Source organism: Chiroxiphia lanceolata, chromosome 18 (genome assembly GCF_009829145.1).
Source record: "Chiroxiphia lanceolata isolate bChiLan1 chromosome 18, bChiLan1.pri, whole genome shotgun sequence".
Taxonomy (NCBI): Eukaryota; Metazoa; Chordata; class Aves; order Passeriformes; family Pipridae; genus Chiroxiphia; species Chiroxiphia lanceolata.
In genome coordinates, this window is record NC_045654.1 from 4,246,184 (window position 1) to 4,266,620 (window position 20,437).

General features: G+C 48.8%; 2 protein-coding genes, 1 long non-coding RNA gene and 2 other non-coding genes across 8 annotated transcripts in view; 1 reads left to right on the forward strand and 4 right to left on the reverse strand.

Annotated features, from left to right (window-relative positions):
- The window catches only part of PXN (paxillin), a 49,438-nt gene extending 43,485 nt beyond the window's left edge, over positions 1-5,953 (reverse strand). Inside the window, exons 1-2 of one of the 2 annotated variants that reach the window (XM_032706294.1) lie at positions 5,837-5,953; positions 5,136-5,227 (exon numbers count right to left, since the gene is read on the reverse strand). In XM_032706294.1, the coding sequence (XP_032562185.1) occupies positions 5,136-5,227; positions 5,837-5,874 (130 nt within the window). In that variant the 5' untranslated portion in view covers positions 5,875-5,953. Of the gene's footprint in view, positions 1-2,130; positions 2,177-5,135; positions 5,228-5,836 lie in introns of those variants that run through there. The other variant, XM_032706293.1, reaches the window with a different exon arrangement.
- A 764-nt stretch (positions 5,954-6,717) lies between these two features.
- LOC116796053 lies at positions 6,718-6,858 on the reverse strand. Its single transcript, XR_004360241.1, has one exon. It is a non-coding gene; the product is annotated as a U4 spliceosomal RNA (small nuclear RNA).
- Positions 6,859-7,483: 625 nt separating this feature from the next.
- On the reverse strand, positions 7,484-7,624 carry LOC116796054. The gene has a single exon (XR_004360242.1). It is a non-coding gene; the product is annotated as a U4 spliceosomal RNA (small nuclear RNA).
- Positions 7,625-8,966: 1,342 nt separating this feature from the next.
- Positions 8,967-19,307, forward strand: SIRT4 (sirtuin 4). 3 transcript variants are annotated; one of them, XM_032706296.1, is made up of 6 exons: positions 8,967-9,026; positions 11,269-11,774; positions 12,447-12,741; positions 13,836-13,915; positions 14,498-14,687; positions 17,546-19,307. In XM_032706296.1, the coding sequence occupies exons 2-6, from the start codon at positions 11,275-11,277 to the stop codon at positions 17,567-17,569; spliced, it is 1,089 nt and encodes a 362-aa protein (XP_032562187.1). In that variant the 5' UTR covers positions 8,967-9,026; positions 11,269-11,274; the 3' UTR covers positions 17,570-19,307. The 3 variants fall into 3 exon arrangements, with proteins under 3 accessions (XP_032562187.1, XP_032562186.1, XP_032562188.1); XM_032706295.1 differs by lacking the exon at positions 17,546-19,307 and having other exon boundaries at positions 14,498-15,095; XM_032706297.1 differs by lacking the exon at positions 17,546-19,307 and having other exon boundaries at positions 13,836-14,038; positions 14,498-14,661.
- Positions 15,092-20,434, reverse strand: LOC116796052. The gene is made up of 3 exons (XR_004360240.1): positions 19,743-20,434; positions 18,190-18,279; positions 15,092-16,380 (listed from the first exon to the last, which is right to left on the reverse strand). It is a non-coding gene; the product is annotated as an uncharacterized LOC116796052 (long non-coding RNA).
- Between the last annotated feature and the right edge of the window lie 3 nt (positions 20,435-20,437).

The following is a 20,437-nucleotide window of genomic DNA, read 5'->3' on the forward strand; positions in this document are numbered from 1 at the left end:
ATTAAGAAGCATAGTGTGGAAACATCTAAGATGATTTTACTTGACATCAACTCTGAACCTGCACAGCATGTTAGTTCCAGCTCAATACTACACTACTTTTGGGCCAAAACCGGTCCTGGAAGCAGTGCAGCTATGTCCACATGGCACTGTGCCTGAACCAACAAGTCCTGCCGGACCAGTTTGACTCTGGACAGAGCCAGCACAGTCGTCTGTATCCATGGCACAGTTAATCCACAACTCAGATAATCCAGCCATAGATAATGAGGAAAGAAAAACAAACAACTCTCACTTCAGTTCGAAAGTCTGACTTATTTCAGGGGAGTTATATCAGCACATTGTTCCCTTTTGTATGCATCTGAGGTGAACGGCTTTAGAGAAATAAGTGAGCCATTTGGGGGCTAACAATGATTTGCAGAGAGAAAACAGCTGGTGTGCTTTTCCGTGGTGAATTCTGTAAACCAAAGAAAAGCTCAGAGAGTGAAAGGGTCACACTTTTTTTTTGTTCAACTGCTTACTGTTAATTAGATCTTGTCCAGCCTGAAAGGCTGCAAAAAAAGTTGAGACAGACACGGTGTAATTAAGACTTGATGAAATCAAGTTGCTGGGACTAAAAGTTCAATTTTCAAAATCAGATCACAACTTTAACCTCTGGTAGTGCCAATACATTTAGCACCTCAGAAGAACAAGCCAGACAAATTCAGATATTTTTCACAATTTCTTTGCAGTTCACCTCTAATCCTCCTACAGAAGGAAGGAACAGTGTGATGAAACCGCAGTAGCCTATTCCAACAAAAGCTGACTTCCTGGGAAGTCACACTGCCACTATTCAAGGAATGCAGTAGTTGCAGTGAGTACAGTACAGCTCCCATGGTTCACTAAAGAGCATGCTGATGAGACACTAAACTGGAGGCACCAAAGTGGCCCTATGCAGTGGTGCTATCTGTATGCTCACCTTGAAGGGCCACTCAGCAAGTCAACACACACAGTGGGTGAATCCTGTTCTGACTAGCAACGCATTCCTGAACACGCTAGGAACATGTACCAAATCTCCAAGAGATAACCAGGCTGTGGGATATGAGAAAAGGTAAACAGAACTGTCTCCACTTAAAGAAACAACAACCGTGAGAAGTAGCTGAAGAGGAAATTCATTCTCTTTCCACCACCAGCTGCTCCACCCGGGCAGAGGGTGAGATTTCACTCCCCAAGGATGAATCCTTCATGGTGCACCTTTCACCAGGAAGCCACACAGCAAATGGACTCGTCCCTTAAGTTTTATCATTGGCACAATTCAAAGTCTGTTTTCTGAAGGTGTGATCACCAGCTTTATGCCAGCACTGTAATGTGAGCTTCCAGGTCCAGGAGGAAAAGGAGCAATTTGCTTGGACTATATCTTAAGAGAACGTCTGGTTTCTATTAAAGGTAGGATGGAAGTAACGGATCACGGCCCCTCCCCAGTGTCTGATTTAATCAGTTTCATAAGCGGAACTCAGTCACCCTAATGTCTCCCAGAGCACAAGGGATTTTGGCAGATCCACACCCTTTCCGGCTTGGTACCAAAGGAACTCAAACTCTCTAGATCTTTCCCGTGCGACCAGCTGCCTGACATTTCCCCACCACACGGTTTCGGACGGTTGCAGCACACCTGGGAGAGGCAGCGGGAGGACGAGGATGAGCTCTGAGCCCGGCTGCACTCCGCTTACCCCCGAGGGCTCCCCACTCCGTACCCGCGCAAAGTTCTGCTCTCGCCCAAGAGCAAGCCGGAGAGGCTGCGGCAGGACAGGGAGGAGGTGTCTGTGAAACCCGAGCGCGCTCCGCTCCCCGCCGCTCCGGGCACGGCAGCGCCGGGCGCCCTTCCCGGCCGGGGCAGCGCCGGGACAGCCCCCGCCGGCCCTGCCCGCGGGCCTGGGGGCAGCGCAGCCGAGGGGGCCGCGGGCGGAGAGCCGAGACGGCCAGCGCGGTGCGCGGGCAGCGACACGTCCCCGGGCGCCGGCGGGCGCGGCCCGAGCCCCGCGGCGCGGAGGGGGCGCAGCGTGGCCGGGCGGGCCGCGGCCGCCGCCGCCCGGGGCGCGGAGGGGCGGCCGTGCGACCCCCCCACCCGTCGCGGGGGAGCCCGCGCGGCTCGGGACTCACCCAGGTCGTCCATGGTGCCGCCGTGCCCGGTGCCGGTGCCGCTCCCGCCGCCGCCCCAGCGCCCGCAACTTTCCCGGCCCGCCCCCGCGCGCGCGCCCGCCCCGCGCGCCCCCCGCCGCGCCCGCCCCGCGCTGCGCCCCCTGCCGGCCGCTGCGGGAGCCGCGGGGCGGGGGCGGCTCGGCGGGCCGGGAACGGCCGCGCTCCCCTTCCCGGGCTGGGGGGGGGAAGCGCCCTGGGAAATGCTGGGAAATGCAGCGCCCAGAGCCGCCGCCCGCCTCCGGGGCTCCGTCCCCGCGGTGATGCCCGCCCTGCCGTCCCGCTCGCCTGCGGGCCCACGCACGGCCCAGGCTGGCGGTGCCTCGGCAGGAACGCGACCCGAACCCTGCGCTCTCCACTGGAGGAGCAGGACCCTCCCCAGGCTGGGTGGGTGCCAGGCCCGGAGGAGCCCAACACGTGGCAGCGCTGTGCCCCAAAACCTTCAAACAAATCAACGTTTCTGAGCCCCTGATTTACCCCATCCAAGGAAAGCTGGGCAAGGGAAACCTTTCCTGAACGATTTTCCACAAGCTGTGGCCACCATAAAGGAAAGTCACCAACCACTTCTCCTTCGCTGTGTTCAAAGAACGTAACACTCCTCCTGGATTTATCATATGATGGTGTATCTTGAATCATTTCCCACTTGCTTTTCCTTTCAAACCTCTATCAAACCACACTCCAAGGAAGCAAAGTCCTTGCCTTGGCCGAGCCACAGCACAGCTCCACCCTCATCAGAGCTAGCGTTTACCATTGCACTCTGGCCAAGTCGACATGGCAGTAAAAGCAGTTGCTCAGCCCAAATGTTCAGCTCCTAATCTGATGAGAGATACACTGAAAACTATCAGTGTGGGAACTGCTAAGGATCCAGGAAACATGACTCTCGTAGCACTTTTCCTTACAAAATTACTACCAAGTCAGAGAATGTTCCCAGAGCTGAACAGCACATGTCCTGTTGTTGAGCCGAGATTACGGGATTTCATTTCCATAAAAACAGAGACCATGAGGTCAGCTGCGAGCAATCTCCAGTGCTGTATTTTTCACTCTCTAGGCACAAACACACCCAGTTTCCCCTGCTAGCACAAGTCAGACATCATTATTTCCTGTGTTAAGTCATGCTATAATGAGAACTATCACTGGGGGGCAGGGAAATATCCCCTCCCTCATCCCAGCCAATGCTTACAATTAGTCAACAGCCTCCAAGAAATTCATGCCAGGTTTTACTCCAAATCCAGTACTTTACTCCAAATCCAATACTTGACAGAAAATTACGTCCTTACCTAGATCTAAATACAACACAAATATAAGCCAAAGGCTTTCACTGTGTGCTTCACCACTGATGCCAAGGATCTCACCTGACGCTCCCATTGCTGGTCTCCAGTAGCAAAATTTAAAGCATTATTTGAAGGGACTGTTACATTTTTTCAAAACCCATCACTGACTGTGCAATGATGACTTCAGGATGTGTCACCCCAGGAGCAGCAACATAAACCACTACCACTGACTGATGGCAAAGCAGACCTAAGGTCATCAGAAACATATCCTTTCCTGGGATCTGTGTGTTTCCTCCAGCAACACGACAGGCTTGGATTGTATTTTTACCTCTGCATAAATAAAGTGCCCACTGTTCACATTGTAGCCTAGAATGCAATTTTTATCTTCACCTTCCTAAGGTGTCCTTTGAGAGTCTAGAAGTGAGTGCAAATCAAAAATGCAATTTCTGTTGTGTCTCAGGGCTGAAATTAAGTTGTCATAGCACTAGTTATGGTTGTACCTGCAAGAAATGGGTTGTGTCCAAGCTGCTCAGTGTTAAAAACAAAAAAATAAAAAAGTCATTGCACTTAAAGCTTTGCCTGTGGCTTCAGCACTGCTTTGAAAGGGTTGGGGGAGGTGGGAAGGCAGGGCTGCCACATGAGTGATAACTATCCTCTAGTAATACGGCTTTTAAAACCAACCTTGTTCTCACTGCAGTGCCCATAGCCATGTGCTGTTCATAACTGAATTCTTCACACACTAACATTTCTTTCTAAAATGGCCAGTCTCTAACCCTCCTGGGATTGCCTGAGGAGGAGGCCAGGTTAAAACCCAAGCTGCCAAGACAACTGCTCAGTTGCAGGCTCAAGCTAAACTCACTCAAGCAACGTTCACCCTCTCCTAACTTTCCTAACACCCTGGAACTACTGTTCTCTCATCATCTACCTGCTCTCTGCCTCAAACTCTCACTGGCTTTGTGAACACCTGCTCAAGCACCATCCTTACACAGCTGGGCAGAAGCAGCTGCAGTTCCCAGGTGATTTCCACCTCCAGCAAACTCTTTCCCACTGGAGCAGCATACCCAAGGTGTGCCCAGAGGGGTAAGTGATGCTGAGAGCAGCTACATCCCTCCAAACTGGTGTTGGATGGGAAGTACTAAGGAATGAAGGCAGGCAGTGCATCAGAGAAATACACGGGATTTCCTCTTACACTGTGCCCTATGGCTAAGACACATTGTGATTTACCCTTATCTTTCACAGAAGGTGTTACAAGAAGTTATGACCCTCATTTACAGATGGGAAACAGGGCTGGGAGCTGGAAATGAAGTCAGAAAGTGAGTCAACATCAACAAAATGTTGGACTTCAGGGCTTCCTGTATCCACACAACCCGTGTTCAGGTCCTGGTTCCACACAGCCTGTGTTCAGAGTACTTGCTCAAGGCAACTTTCCCTCTTGTCAAAGCATCGTTTACCAGTTACAGACCATCTCCCTAGAAGGGTGGTTTAACCCCCACACACTTGACACTCAGGCTGGATGGATGAACTGTCCACCTGTCCCCTTCAGGGCTGTAATCTCAGACTAGCTGCCAAACCAAGCGATCCAAGGAGTGATCCAAGCTCATTTCATAGTACCACTGATGAGAAGCACCATTATTTACAGAAGACAGTGTATGTCAGAGAAGCCATATGAAGCTCCACTCACTTGTAAGGCACACTTACCTGTGCACATTCCAGAGAGGGACTTGAAACTGCAGAGTGATGACAATGCAGTGTGTCCTCTGTGCTGTGCCATATGTGCTGTGCAGCTCTTTCTTCAGGTGAATGCAAGAAAGAAAAATTCAGTCACACCTTTAGGTCTCAGGCAATGGCAGTAAATCACAACATGCAACTTCCCCATTCAAGGTCCAGCTTCACAGTTGTCAAAAGGATCTATTGCAGCAAAACAAATGTTTAAGATGTAGGACACAACTTTGCAATGTGGAGTGAAATCACCACACCAGAGCATTATCACAGACAATTCCAGCAGAAGAGATGAGAAACAGTAAAGTGATAAAACCAATACTTATCAACACAGTTTATATGAATCAAGAAATTACACAAAGTGTATGACTCACTGCAAACTACATATGCCTTTGATATTTGCCAGCATGGCTTATTCTGCCAAAGGGTAATAGCATCCCTATGCTTCAGGTTTTGATTTCAAATTGATGTTGCTGGCAGTGGAGTACAAACAGGGGAGGAGGGGGCAAATGCAATTTGTGAGGTTTCATCATCAGTCTTTGGTCACTCTTCTGTATAATACCCCAGCATAACTGAATGCTACAAAAACAACTACTGAAGAGGGAACACTAATGTTCACTACTAAGTTTTCTACTCTGCCTGGCTATAGTTTAAAGCAGCTGCCCAGCTCAGGGTCTTACCGGCAGGGCAGGAGCATCCAGATGGCACACACGACCATGCAGAGAACGTCAGAGGCAACCTGTCAGCAGCACGAGCTACATCTGATTCATGCAAAGTGATGGACAGCAGCTGCTTCCAGCTCCAGTGGAGACACAGCCCAGGGAGCTGGTGTGCAATGGTTGTTAAATCTCCCTCCGCAGGGTCTGCTTCGGTATTAAATAAGACAACAGCTGCAAATTAGAAATGGATTTGGTTTACTTATATAATAGGATTTTACACTAAACTCAGCAGCTGCTTTTTCCAGAGTAAAGGTTTGTGATTTCTTTGACAATAAGGAGCCTTTTTCTTTTTTCTTTTTCTTTTTTTTTAAAGCGAGTGATGCCAATGGATATACATAAAGAAATGCACACAAAATGGAGGTTACAGTACTTTACAGTGAAAGCGGTTCCCTAATAGGTTTTGAAGCACTTCTGGAGCCAGTCAAGCACAATTCAGACTTTCACGCCCCTCCAGTTGCTCCAGAAATGCTCCCTCTCCTCCCTGTCTAAGCTGTCTTCGGAGAGGTCGAGCTCCCCGCAGGATCCTCAACAAGAGCTACACGAGAAATGCTTCTCCAGTACCTCAGTCCCTCCACTTCCATTTTCCCTGACCGATTCTTCCTTCAGCAGCTTTGAAAGGAAGAGGCAAGAACACAGCTTTTTATGTAAAAGCGCCCTCAATTTATTAACCCACGTTTTTGGCACGAGCAACCGCTGGCATCGCTGAGAGTGAACAAAAGCAAATTTATCGCTTGTAATGATCGTCTGTAATCTCCTTAAATGCAAGTAGCATAAACCAGCTTCTTATGCATAGTGAGTTATTTCCATTATTATTTTCATCTATTTTTCACACCATAATTCAGTCTCCGTAGAGACTGTCAAAAATTGCCAATGCCGACTATATTTCAAGTCGTCATGGCGGGGTATTGGGAAAAGTTTTCAATTAGCAATAATCGCGCCTCGGATTAACCTCATTGGCTACGATACTGCCACTGCGCAAAGCTGACCCGCTCTTCCCGCCGCCGCCGCCCCTGGCCCCGGGGCCGCCGCCGAGCTCGGGGCGAGCCCCGCCACCCTCCCGCCCCGCCCCGCATCCCCCCGGGCAGTGCCCCCCGCCCGCCCCGCGCCCCCCGCGCCCCGCCGGGACCGGAGCGCCCCGTTTTTTCCCGTCGGTGCCGAGCCCCGGGACGGCCGCGAAGGCTGGTGGGAGAGGAGTATGCAAAGTAGGAGCGACGTCAGAGCGGCAGCTCGGTGCTGAATGAAGGGTCCGCAGCGCCCCCGCGGGACCCCCGGGGCCGGGCATCCCCGGGGCCGGGCATCCCCAGCCAACCCCGAGGGGCCACAGCCGGCGGGGAGCCCCAGCCCAGCCCCTTCCCCACCACCTGCTCCCGCCGGAAACGTGGTTTAATAAACTGAGGGCGCCTTTAAGTAAAGAGTTCGGTTCTTGCCCTTTTCTTTCAATGCTGCTGGAGAAGGAATGGGTCACTGAAAACGAAAGTGGAGGGGATTGAGGTCGTCAAGACAGGTTGCTCTTTCGAGGACCGCATCACTTTAATGACAGCCGGGCAAGATACACCGTTCACCTATTTTTTTTTTTTAATGTATCTTTCTTTTAACCACGAAAATCAGCCTCTGACGAGGCTCTCAAAAATTGCCGATGCCGACTATATTTCAAGTCGTCATGGCGGGGTATTGGGAAAAGTTTTCAACTAGCAATAATCGCGCCTCGGATTAACCTCACGGGCTACGATACTGCCACTGCGCAAAGCTACCTACTCTTTCCACCCTCTCGGCCCCACGGCCACCGCTCCTCCGGGGAGGTCAGAGCGGCCCCCGGTGCCCCCCGCGCCCCCGCCGGTCCTCGCCCCCCGCCCGCAGCCCGCGCTCCGCCGGGGCGGCGGGGATGGACCGGGGGGCGCTGGGGGGATGCACCGGGGGGCGGCGGGGCGGCCGGGACACGCGGAGGGTGCCGGGAGGGCGCTATGGTAATGAGCGCCAGGGAAAGGGCTGCTCTGAGCCGGGGGCATCGCCCAAAAATCGCCGTGTCCCATCCCGAGTGACAGCAGGGGGCTCCCCTCGGTGAAAAGGGGTCTGCCGGGTGCCACCTTGCCCACCAAAGTGGGCTTTGGTGCACCAAAGCAAAGCGCCCACCCAAGGGTTTAAAAACACGTTTAAACTATTAAGATAAAAGGCACTAAAAGCGGTTTAGACTCACGGATCTGCCAAAAAGAGGGTCGCGCCCCACACTCCGCAGGGCCCGGGGCGGAGGGACGGGCAGGGTGGCACCGCACAGCACGTGAGCAGGATGTGCTTCTTCCCTGGGATCACAAAATTACACCCGCTGCCAGGGACAGGCTCGGCTCAGCTGGGCTTGGAAATAACTGCAAGGGACAAGAAAAATGGATTAGGAATTCGTGCAATGTTTTGAACTGATTAGCAAGAGCTCTTTGGCAAATGCATTCAAAAAGCAGACCAATTTATTAGAAAGAGCCCATCGCCTGTAAGACAGGTGAACATCTATTGTCAAGCTGCTACCATGCAGCAGATTGGCCTTCCTCCTATGTACTTGTTCCTCAGAAAAATAAGGCCCCTTTGAAACAAAAACCTCAAACACAAAAACCTCCTTATTGCCAGGCAATTGGTACAGCTTATCAGGTGATTATCAAGACTGAAACTAAGCAGAAAGGCACTGGGGGTTTCTGCCAGAGCACACAGAGCCAGCAGCAGGCAGGTCGGCACAGCCCTGACTCCCGAACTAGAGGAGATGTCTTTAACAGCCCTCAGTTTATTTTTCTTCTGTTACTTGTTGAATCACATTATCAGCCTAAAATCTGTTCACTGAAAAGAAAATAGATCTTTTATAAGGACAAGCATTTACAATGCATGTTATCAAAGCTGTGGCATGCATTTGTATCAAATCAAATCGGATTTTAATCTTGTACGTTTCCATGGGGGCTGCCATGGAGTTCCCAGCCTTTTCAGATTGAGTCAGGTGTCAAGATGTTAGGGATCCTCTTTTTCTCCACTCCCCCTCCCCTGCTTTTCTTTGAAGCATGGGAACTGTAGTCTTCGTGCTTAGGGCTTAATTTCCCCGTGAACTACATTTCCCAGAAAGCTCCTCTTCCGGCAGTCAGCCCTTTCCTTCCGCGGTCGGGCACGGCAGCAATGAAAGGTGAGTTTCCAGGCATTATTCACTGTATCCCTCTTATTTCATTAGCCGGGTTTAGTTCGGCTGTTACCCCGCATCCCCCTGTTATCACAACACAAGAGACCGGGATGACATGGGAGTCCCTCTGGATTTCTGGCCTGTAACCGTTTGTAGAATCCTGTTTATTTTCTACCTTAACCTTGCCTGATCTTTTTCTGTGGAGCATCTTGGCTGTGCTTTAAAAAAACCCTCAAGCCTCAGCTTTCCATAGGTACGTTTAAAGAGTTTCACTTATTATGTACAGTAGTTATTTTTTTAATCTGAGAACGTTGATTTTTAAAGCAGCTTTGCATTTGACAGGAAATATTCTGTCCTTCGTAACTTTCTCTCCTCCACAGTCCTTCTCTGGTTCATAGCAGCTCTCAAATGTATCTGCTTTTTTTGCCTTCTCTCTCCTGTGGGCCAACCCCTATTACATTTCTATTTCATTTCCTCTCTGAACATTTCCTTCTGAGAGATATTTTGATGATAACAGGCAGGAATGAAGAGTTTTCATCAGTTAAAGCAATTTAATTACCGTCAAACTGGCTTAACAGCCTTCGGGGAGCATCATGACAGAACTTATTCTCAGAGCAAATTAGTTTATTGGGAGACTTTGTCCCTTCTAATTAATTCATATGGGAAATTAAACCTCTTCGGAGGGAATGCCCAACACAACTCCTGCTAAACAGCAAAACAAGGCAAAAATCATTGCAAACAGAATCCACTGCTTAGATTTAAAAAGCAATACAGACTAGGGAGGCAGTCCAATCTTCCCTGTAATTCAACTGATGATTATGCAAAGCCTTGAGAACTGGAGATTAACTGAGACAAATCTTTGCCACTAGCATCTATTAAATATCATGATACTTACAGCTGAACATCCAAGCTTTAAATGTATTTAAATATTGCTCCATTTACTGTAAGAGCTGGTACTTGAGGGGAGCTGGAGGCTTGAGGCAAGGCCACTTAGATGTACCAGGTAATCTGTCCTGTTGCAATCAGCTTTTAGAGATCATGCCCTTTTATTAGTAATTAAAGTCCTTCCTCCACCTCCCACATCTTGTACAAACCCCCTTGCCAAGGGAGATGGTGGGAGGCAAAAATACCAAACAATCATTTCTCAGTACTGTCACTTTCAAACCTTTTTGTACTTTGTATCCAAAACCGTAGAGAGGCCCAGAAAAAATAGTTTCAAAATAATGAAATGGAGAAAGAACTGCAGACTGCTAGAAAGCCCAAACAAAATCAAAATCCAAACCAATCCACTGCTGTCTCAACAGGTCCTGCACACAATTCCAGGCTACTTAACAGCAAAGCCATCCTGCCTGTCCCTAGCAGGGAATGCTGTTCCTCCCTTTAAGCAGGGTGTCAGTTCTATTCTTACCTGCCAGGCAGTTGTTTCTGCCCCACACCCATTTGGGTGATCCCTTCTTTCTCAGCCCCTGTTTGTGCTGGAGAAGCAAAGCAGTACCCCTTCATCTCTCCACTGACTCTGGAGAGGTGGCACCCACAGAACAGGAGATGTCAGAGGCATTTAGAGAGTGTCCTAATAATCTCCTGTCCCATTTCAAGGCCTGTTCTGCACCAGGCCTTTTGTGAAAAACAAAACAAAACCAAACCCCGAGAAACAAACCAAAACACGCCTCAAAGGAGTAACTCCAGTCAAGGCCTTTGTCCTGGAAAAAACCCAACATTTCAAGGTTGTTTTTCTTTCCCTTCCCACAACACATGTTAAGGATGGGGCAGATAGAAAGGACTGATTTGGAGCAGGCGGAGTGTTAAAAAAGCAGAGCAAGGGTCTCTTCTGGGGAGGAAACAGCCAGTGCCTCTGGGGTGGGGTGCTTGGCCTTCCTGCCATTTCCTGCACATACCTGGGAAAGACTTTGCATGCTCAGGTCTTTCTGGGCTCTTTACAACTCCTCTTAAGCAGCCGTCCTTCAGACCAGGATAGAAGGGCAGGAACCCTACAAGTCAAGGCTGTTAACTTTGTCCTTGTACCTTGGGCAGTGCTCAGTGTTGCCATCTGTCAAAGGGATATCCGAGTGCTGTCCTCGGATGGTGGCCTTTAGTTAATGTTTCGCAAATAGTTTGTGTCCTTGCTAAACAGAAAAAAGAGCAAAGAATACTTATGAGCATCATTTTCCAGAGAATCCCAAGAAAATGGCATTAAGGTCATGCTCTTTGCTTTCTTTTACCTTCCTTGTGTTCTGTTCTTGCCTTTTAGCTGAACATGTTCTCTGCCAGGAAGTTGTCTGGAGTTTTCAGAGCCATCAGATTCCACCATTTCAGATCCCATTCTGTATCCAGAGCCTCTCCAAACTTGACTTTTGTGCCAGCCTGTCTTCCCCCAGATCCCGCGGAAGTAGAGGAGCTGCAGCACTTTGTTTCTAACTCCAAGAGGCTGTTTGTAATGACTGGAGCTGGAATCTCGACCGAGTCAGGGATCCCAGATTACCACTCCGAAGGTGTCGGGCTCTACGCCAGGACAGACAGACGGCCCATCCAGCACGCCGAGTTCGTTCGCAGTGCCAGCGCCCGGCAGCGCTACTGGGCAAGGAACTTTGTGGGCTGGCCCCAGTTCTCCTCCCACCAGCCAAACACAGCACACCTGGTACTGAGGGACTGGGAGAAGCTGGGGAAGCTGCACTGGCTGGTGACCCAGAACGTGGATGCCCTTCACACCAAGGCCGGGAGCCAGCGCATGACGGAACTGCACGGCTGCACTCACAGGTACCGCTGCTGGCACGGGGAGGGGGGGCAGTGCTCCAGCCCCTCCTTTGGGGTGACTGACAGGCTGCTGCAGTGTCACCTGCTGAGAAACATGGAGGCAAAACGTCCATGCTGTGCTCCTGGAGATGATGTGCTTAAAGGTGGTGCTGGGCTGGGGTGGAGAAAAAGATCACAAACCAGTGCTGTTCACAGCGCAGTATTTAAGAAACATGACCACCACTCTGTTTTTTCAGAGCATTATTTGGATCATTTCCCTTGAAGCCTGCATCAATTTCCCCTTTCTTTGGTACAGCAAATGTCCTCTTAGAGAAGAGGACAAGGGGATCCTGAGGATACAAGGATTATCCACCAAGGCTAAGCAGAGTGGATAGTGCCAGAATTGCACAGCATAAGTGGACTGGAGAAGGGCCATCACAGCCTGGCTGGGATTACCCAGGTTTCCAGATGAAAAAGCACAGCCTGAACTGGGAGAGAGGATGCACAGGGTTCAAAGCACTTCCTCTAGAGCATTCCTACAAAGCAACAGTTGGAGGTAGAAAGACAGCTCCTTGACCTGTACTATTTGGTAAATTAATATGGACAATTATGACAGGCCTCCTAAGGAACAAGTTAAAGGCTCCAGATCTTCAGCTAACATGAAACTCTCCATTAAGACTTTGCTCTGAATTTCAGGGTTTTCTGCTTGGCCTGTGGAGACCGAATCTTGCGCTCTGAGCTCCAGGAGCACTTTGAGGCTCTGAATCCTACCTGGAAAGCGGAGGCGTTTGGCGTGGCTCCAGACGGGGATGTCTTCCTGACAGATGAGCAGGTGCGCAGTTTCCAGGTCCCAGCCTGCCGTAAATGTGGTGGAATCCTGAAGCCTGACGTGACATTCTTTGGAGACACGGTGAGCCAGGAAAAAGTGACTTTTGTGCACCAGCGCCTGGCGGAATCAGACTCCATGCTGGTGGCAGGATCCTCCATGCAGGTAAGTAGGTCTGCCTCCCACACTGCATTCCCGCTTCCCTGCTACTCTGCCTGCACCTGGGTTCCACAGTGTAGGACTACAAATGGCTTGTGGAACAGATCAGCCTTTGCAGAGCTTCTTTGTATTTTATTTTTACTGTGGTTGGAATCTGGTTCCACAGGTTACTTGTTTGGGCTTCCCTGTCACTTTGTGCTGCTATAAATAACTCCACTCAGAGCTCTCTCTGCTGCCTCCTCCATCAGGATGCTGTAGGTTCACAATTGCCCACAAACCTAAGATAACCTGGCACAATTCAGTCTTCACTTTTTTTTTTTTTGCTTGAAATTTTTAGCCTTTGGCAGCTTTTTAGGCCCCGTGGCGCACTGTGTGAAATTTCAGATTTTAGGACGTCTAATTCCTTATTAAATTCTCAAAAAGAGAGCTGAAATACCTTTCCTTACTGCTTAGGATTGTCCTTTGTATCACAGTGTGTTTTCTCCATTAGCCTCTTATAGATAAGGTAAGGTAATTAAACAACAGGTAATTAAACAAACCATTTTGTAATAGTGTTTGTATAAGAGAAATTTTTTCAGGAACAAGTTCTATTACATTAAAATCCCCTACTCTAACACCTCCCAGAATGAGATAAAACCAAGGCTGCCTGATTGTGATTCTCTTGGCTTCAGGATACTGGAGACAAATTCCTTGAGCTTGCACTTCTTAAGCTTATAATCCTTTGTACAGGAATGATTGAAATGCCTTAGGTTTGTTCTTGTACCACCTAAGCTGGGCCATGTGAGAACCATCAAAGTGCAGCATTTAAGAACCTATGATAACTAATAAAAGCTGCTGCAGAGATTTACTAAAAGACAAGGATGTTTTCCTTCCACGGGCTATGAAGTTTCAGTTTCTATGAAATTTCAAATCCTTCACTGACAGAGGTTAAAAGCTGTTCTTTTCTGTGCGCTCCACAACGAAGACATTTCCTACCTGAACCCTGTACGTACAGCCCCTTTTCCTGCTGCCAACAGGAACTCTTTTCCTTTCCTTACTCCTTTCTGTATCTCTTCCCTTGCCTAAGCTGCCAGTAATTTTGTCTTCTGGTACTCCTGCAGGTATACTCTGGTTACAGGTTTGCTCTTGCTGCCCGGGAGAAGAAGCTGCCAATTGCAGTCCTTAACATCGGGCCCACAAGGTTAGATCACTTTGCATCCTTAAAACTGAATTCCCGCTGTGGGGAGCTGCTGCCTTTGATTGTTGCACAGGACCCAACCCACTGAGCTCCAGTAGCTGTCAGGAGTAAAGTTATTTCTGCGAGGTGAGTACCTTCCCTGGTCAGTCACAGGGTAAGAAGATGGGTTCCTGGCAAATGCTGAGGCTGAGATGTGCTGACTAAAAAGATGTTGCCACAGCGTGCATCAAAACGTGGCTGGGAATTTTCATCTGTAACAGTTACGCTCTGATGGGCCATGATACTGTTTCCCATGATCATAAACAAAAAGCATACTAAGTGCTAATGCTCCCAGAAATAGCATTAATATAGCATTAATAGCAGGAGTAGCCAGAAGACCCAGCAGTGTTGAATTCCATTTGTCAGTATGAGAAAACTACAGGGGATCATCTGTGGTTCCAGAGAACCTGATCACACTGTTGCCTTTGCAACTGATAATTCCAAAGCTCTTCCTGGTTGAATCGGTCCAGCTAATCCTAAACAGACACTGCCGTTTAAAATAATCAATTCCATCGATAAAGCAGCTTCTTCCTTCCACTCCTGCAGGAATCATCATCTCAAGAAAGGGGAAAACCTCCATCTAGGAGGCAGCTGTGAGATCCGGTGCACGGCCGCTGAGGACACCAGGAGAGGGCAGCAGGCCTCGCACGTGTCGGCCTCGCCAGTTCTCTCCATTGAAACCATCGGGAAACGGGATGATGATGAAAAAACCACTTTTCTGCCTTACCTTGCCGTGGTAAACAGTGCCTTTTCATTCACTGGGACAGGATAATCGGACTGCTGTAACTGAGGACAAAATACCTTAATTATAATTGTCCCCAGAGGAGAATGAGGGACAGGGACTTTGACTGAGTAACTTGAGGCTACAGCACAGGAGGGCGATGTGGGAAACCTGGGCACCTGCTGGAGGATCCAACGTCACTAGAAAAAGGAGGCAAGAGGAACTGCAGTTGTCATTTAAAGAAAAGATTTAAAATAGAAGCTGAACAAAAACACTGCTCTTGTAAGAGATTATTTGGAAGCACAGAGTACAAGGCTGACATCTTCCAGCAAGGATGGGAAGTCAGCATTTCCCTAAACTGCCAGTTAACAAGCTAAACTGCTTCCTATTTGAACCCTTTAAAAATTAAATATTGTTGAAATGCCAGAGGAGTTACTTTAAGCTAATCTGACCAGCACTGCTTTCAGAGGGGCTGCTACATTTTCCAGAATGCGTTTTCTGAGTATGTTATTTAATTAATGAATAGCTAAGTAGTGAATTGAAATTGTTTACAAGATTGATACTGTTTGCATTGTAATTTTCTCTCCCTCCTATGATTTATTTAAGTACACTCTCAATAGCCAGTTTAGATCCATTTTTTCCATTGCAAAAATGCAGAATGTAATTACTAGCAGCTGATGAATTAAGAGGGAAATACAATTAAATCTGTACAATAGGTCTCCCTCAGGAGCTAATCTCAAGCTATTAATAGATGCAATTTCCACACTCCTAACAGGAGATCCATCACTGCTGGGTAACCATTTTTGTTGATCCTGAGGGTGGTATTGTAAGCCATATCAAACCTTTTACAGAGTAAAAGACAGAACCTTGCACAAACTAGAACACTAAATTTTTGACTTGACCTTCTGCATGAATCTACCACTTCCCTTCTGGCTATGAGGGATATTAATTGTTGGGGCTTTACAAATGCCCCCTCCTACTCTGCAAATAACATGTCCTGTACTAATATTTTGACAAGAACTGTAACAAGCAGTTGGAAACAAGGATGACAGAGTCATCTGCTAAAAGGTCAAGTAGCAAAGCAAGGACAACTGACCACGTGACACAAAGTTCTTTTTTGCTTTGTTGTTAATTCAAATCCATGCCCGGCAGGAGCAAGTAAAGCACAGAAAATAAGGGATACATAGGCATCCAATTTCTGGAGAAGGTAGAAGGCATTAAGATGCTTAATGCATTTCAAGATTTGGCTGTTATGGGTCAGAGGAGAGACAGCTTCACTTAGAAACCAAGTGACCAAATCAGTTCAGGACCCCCACCTGCGTTCTGCTCTCATTTAACGGAGACCCCACTTTGCAGCAAGTCAGGTATCTGCTGTTTGGCAGTGAAGAAAGCTCACAGATGTCACTCCATATTTACCTGTCCTGTCCATAGTACAGCTGTCCTGCTAACCAAGGCTTTTGCAGAAATCATGGCTAAAGTATAGCAGAGTCTCCACACACAGGGAATTTATTTGCATAGGTTTTTCCATGTAAGAAGAGGCACTGATGCCTCCTTAGCAGAGGAGCTGGGGCTGAGTTTCTCACCATCTGCATCATCTTCTGCCCCTCCTTGAAACTCCTGTGACATTGGTTTGTCAAAAACAGAGGCTGCAGGTTTACTGCCAGTAGAGCCAGCATTTTGAGATGGTGTGGGAGCATTACTGAGACGTCTAAAACAAGAAAACATTTCAAGTGAAGACTTGGAATTAGCTATGTGACAGGTAACTAAACCTCCCACATCTATCCCTGCCTCTTCTCCAGTTCTGCAGCTGAGCCTGTGGGAGAGGAGTCAGGGTGTCTCTTCAGCATTACTGACAGATGAGTCATATTACCCTGACCCTCTAGGGATTATACTTTTAAGTCCCTAAGACAATGACTTACAATAAACAAACATTATAGTAGACTTCATGTCCATAGTTTATTACTATATGTTAATGAGCATATCTACAGCAAATACATGAGGCTGAGACGAAGGAGTTCCTTTTTTTTTTCCTGCTAGGCTGATCTAGTACTACTAAAGTTGACTTCTTTTAGAGCAGGATCAGAGCACTTCAGCTCTTAACATGTTCCCCAGGACACCACTGAGAAGTTCACTCAACTGAGAAATGCCTGAGAGCACCTAAAGATCCTGCACCAAAAGCCAGATCTGCATCACTCTAATGCTGACTGACACCTTCCCCTGTCACTCCTTGGGGGCTGTTTGTGTGGGAAGATGCAATGCAGAGAGATAACAGCTATCAGAACATAACTATGTCTTTGCAGGCAGCTAGCAAAGGCCTATCCTGAGAAGTTTGTGTTTCTCAGCTTACTGATGTCATCACCAGCCTGGAGGGAGTTACAGAAACCTCCAGGGCTGAGCACTATAGGATGTGAATTAGCCATGCTGTGGGAAAACAACAAACTCAGTAACATAACTGACCTAGTGTTCAGCTTCATTCTCTCAGACAATGCAGAATTTGCAAAGGAGGAGGGTTTAAAAAGGGGGAGAAATGTTGTTCCTGAAAGCTAAAACAAAAGGGCCATAATGTTTGTGTTACTGGCTAAAACTATGGGAAAAGAAGTGTTACAGAGCCTGAGCAGTGTTCTCACAGATCCTTTCTATCTATGCTGTCTGCTTTAAGTCAGTCTCATCCTCCACATGATTCAACCCTCTCCTACCTCTTCTGGCTCATAGTTTTTAGACCAGTTCACCAGTATTTTAGATCATGGCTTGCAGTCATAGCTCTGTGCACCTATGGGTGCCAAATGTACACATCAGACAACAGCACAAGGACAGGTTTTTTTACCATGAAATTAGCTGAATCAACAGCTTATGCTCTTCCCTTTTTCTTACAGCTGTTCCTCCTGAGGTTTGGATAGAGGAGCTGAGAGTACCTTATAATGGATTTTTCTGCTGCTCCTCTGAAAGTGGGGTTGGAGTTACCCAAAGCAAATAAAAACCACTTCCTATTTGGCAAATCTTGTCTTTGTTTCTGGGCAAATTCTTAGAGCAAACTGTAATTGAGCCCAGCAGCCTGAGAGAGGTATTTCACACACTGAGCTCCAGTGAGGGCAACACAGACTGCAGATGGCCTGGAGGGCTGGGCAGCTGTGGTGTAAGTGCAGCCTCCCACATCTTACAGTCACATTGCTCCTACTGACACACCTGCTTGTTCATGACTTCTGGAAAATGACCCAAATCTACCTTCTAGAGTGTGCTTCTTTCCCCATAACTGCCTTGGATGTCACCCTTTCCCAGCCTTTGCAGCAGGAAGGTGAAAGACTGTTCCAGACACCGGCAATTCTGTCCTCTCCCACTAAGGAAAGATACCCAAGTACCACCTTCTGCACCACTAACTAGACAATGGCAGGGAAGAAGAAAAGCTGAGCCTGAGAGGAAGACCAACAGTACAAATGTCTTGTATTGGTCTCAGGCCCAAATAGGAACTGACACAGGATCATTACCACGAGCACAGTTGTTTGCTCTCTGCATGTCTCACCTCAGCTGGAGCACTTTCCCTTTCATCTCTGCAATGCCCATATAGTTAAGAGTAATTCAACTCTCCCTGCAGAGACTGAAAAATCTTGGCCTAGAAAACAACAATAGAGAAAAGGAAGATAAGAGGCTGAGATTTCACTTCTGCAGCGTGAGCCCACAGAGCTGCTGTCCCTCCAGCATCTCATGTCCCAGCTGCAGTGCCGTGAGGGGCCTCAGAGCTCCCCAGCCTGCTGAGCACAGGGACACCTTGTGTTTCAGGTACTTTCTGTTTTGGAACAGAAATACAGGCTGTCATGGCAGAAGATCTTCACACACACCTTGTACTCTCCATACACTGGCAGTGAGTCAGTTCAAGCAATCACTGGCCCTGCTCTTTCCACAACATTCCTCAAAGCCCTAATTAGCAGAACCCCTTCAGCCTCCCCACCTGTGCCGTTCATTAGGGCCTGACAGGCTACATTTTGTGGGAAGGTTCCCCATGGATGGAGGATGTTTGAATTTACTGTTAGGTCTTTCACACCACCAAAGCAGCATGGAAATGAGAAGCATGATCAAGGGACTAAACATAAGTGTAGGCTTATCAAATCTGTACAGAGTAGGATGGATATAAATTGAAATAGAGCCTTCATTTATCCACTGAATTTATCTATGGAATGCTAGTGTGCCCCAAATGCTGGATGCCAGGAGTAGATACACTGCTCACCTCAAATCTAGAGAGTTCCTTTTACAGGCCAAATTTATACCAACAGGTTCTGAAATGCTTCCAACTGCACCCCAGCAATCTTCTCTGCTTGTGATGATACAGCTCACAAGTACAGTGTTCCTTCTAGATAGTGATGGTATTTTACCTTTTTTTCTCTACAACAGGGTTTATAATTTATCACTACAAAGGGATTTCAGTAACATTTACTTAGGAGCTTTACTGTTCTACAAAAAATAATTTCAGTGAATCAGAGCTAGTGTGTGAGCACAGGAGATCTCATCTTGCACTTCCAGCCCTAGGAATGATTCATCTCGGCCACATCTTGGGAGCACATCCAGGATCCTCAGGATTTCTTTGGAGGACCCCAAGTACTCAACGTTTCCAGAAAATTCACGTACACAAACACCCAAGGAAAAATAAGCAACAAATACTGGTACAAAACTAGGACTTGATGTGCCATAAGATGGAGTATCTGGCTGCCACACAGTCCCTTTTTTCTTTCATTAAAAAACCAAAACAAAACAAAATGCAATTTACTATCCTATCTCATTATCATGCTAATGCCCTCAAAGATCCAGTGACCTTCTTCCTTCTCCATCTGCTTCCAGTTTCTCAGAGCTCTCTTGCAGATCCTTGGGTTCTGCTCCATGTTTGGGTACAGTTCATTCCGGTGAGGAACAGGAGTGAGCAGCCCCTGCCCCAGAAACTCACCCACACCTCCCTAAAGCCTCTGCCAGCAGAACTAGTACCAAGGGCGGGGGGCAGCTTTGGTACAGGACCTTGGCAGGGCTGGAAAACGGGGGCAGATACCATCCCTCAGAGGGGGTCCCCGCGTTCCAAGCCAACATTACCTCCTAGCCTGCAGCTCCTGACCGGGAACAGCGCCGGGCAGCGGAAGGGCTCCCTCAGAGCAGGGAGCGGCCAAGCAGCTCAATCCCCTCACGCAGCCGGGCCCCGGGGGACAGCTGTGCTGTGGCTACTGCGTGGGCAGCCCGGCGCCGGGGTGAGGAGCTCCGTGAGGGCGGGAGAGGTGCCCTGGGGAGCCCCTGGAGTAGGAGGGCGGGAGAGGTGCCCTGGGGAGCCCCTGGAGTAGGAGGGCGGGAGGGTTGCCCTGAGGAGCCCTTGGAGCGTGAGGGAGTGTGGGAAGGTCGCCCTGAGGAGCCCCGGGACGGTGAGGGAGGGCATGAGGGTCACCCAGAGGAGCCCTGCGAGGGCGGGAAAGGTGCCCTGAGGAGCCCCCAGGACGGTGAGGGAGGCAGGGTCGCCCTGAGGAGCCCTGCGAGGGCGGGAGGGTCGCCCTGAGGAGCCCCGGGAGGGTGAAGGAGTGCAGGAGGGTCGCCCTCAGGAACCCCTGGAGTGTGAAGGAGTGCAGGAGGGTCGCCCTGAGGAGCCCCGGGAGGGTGAAGGAGTGCAGGAGGGTCGCCCTCAGGAGCCCCTGGAGTGTGAAGGAGTGCAGGAGGGTCACCCTGAGGATCCCCTCGAGTGTGGGGGAAACAGGACAGTCACACCGCGGAGCCGCAGCCCCGCCCTCAGCCCGCGGGTACCT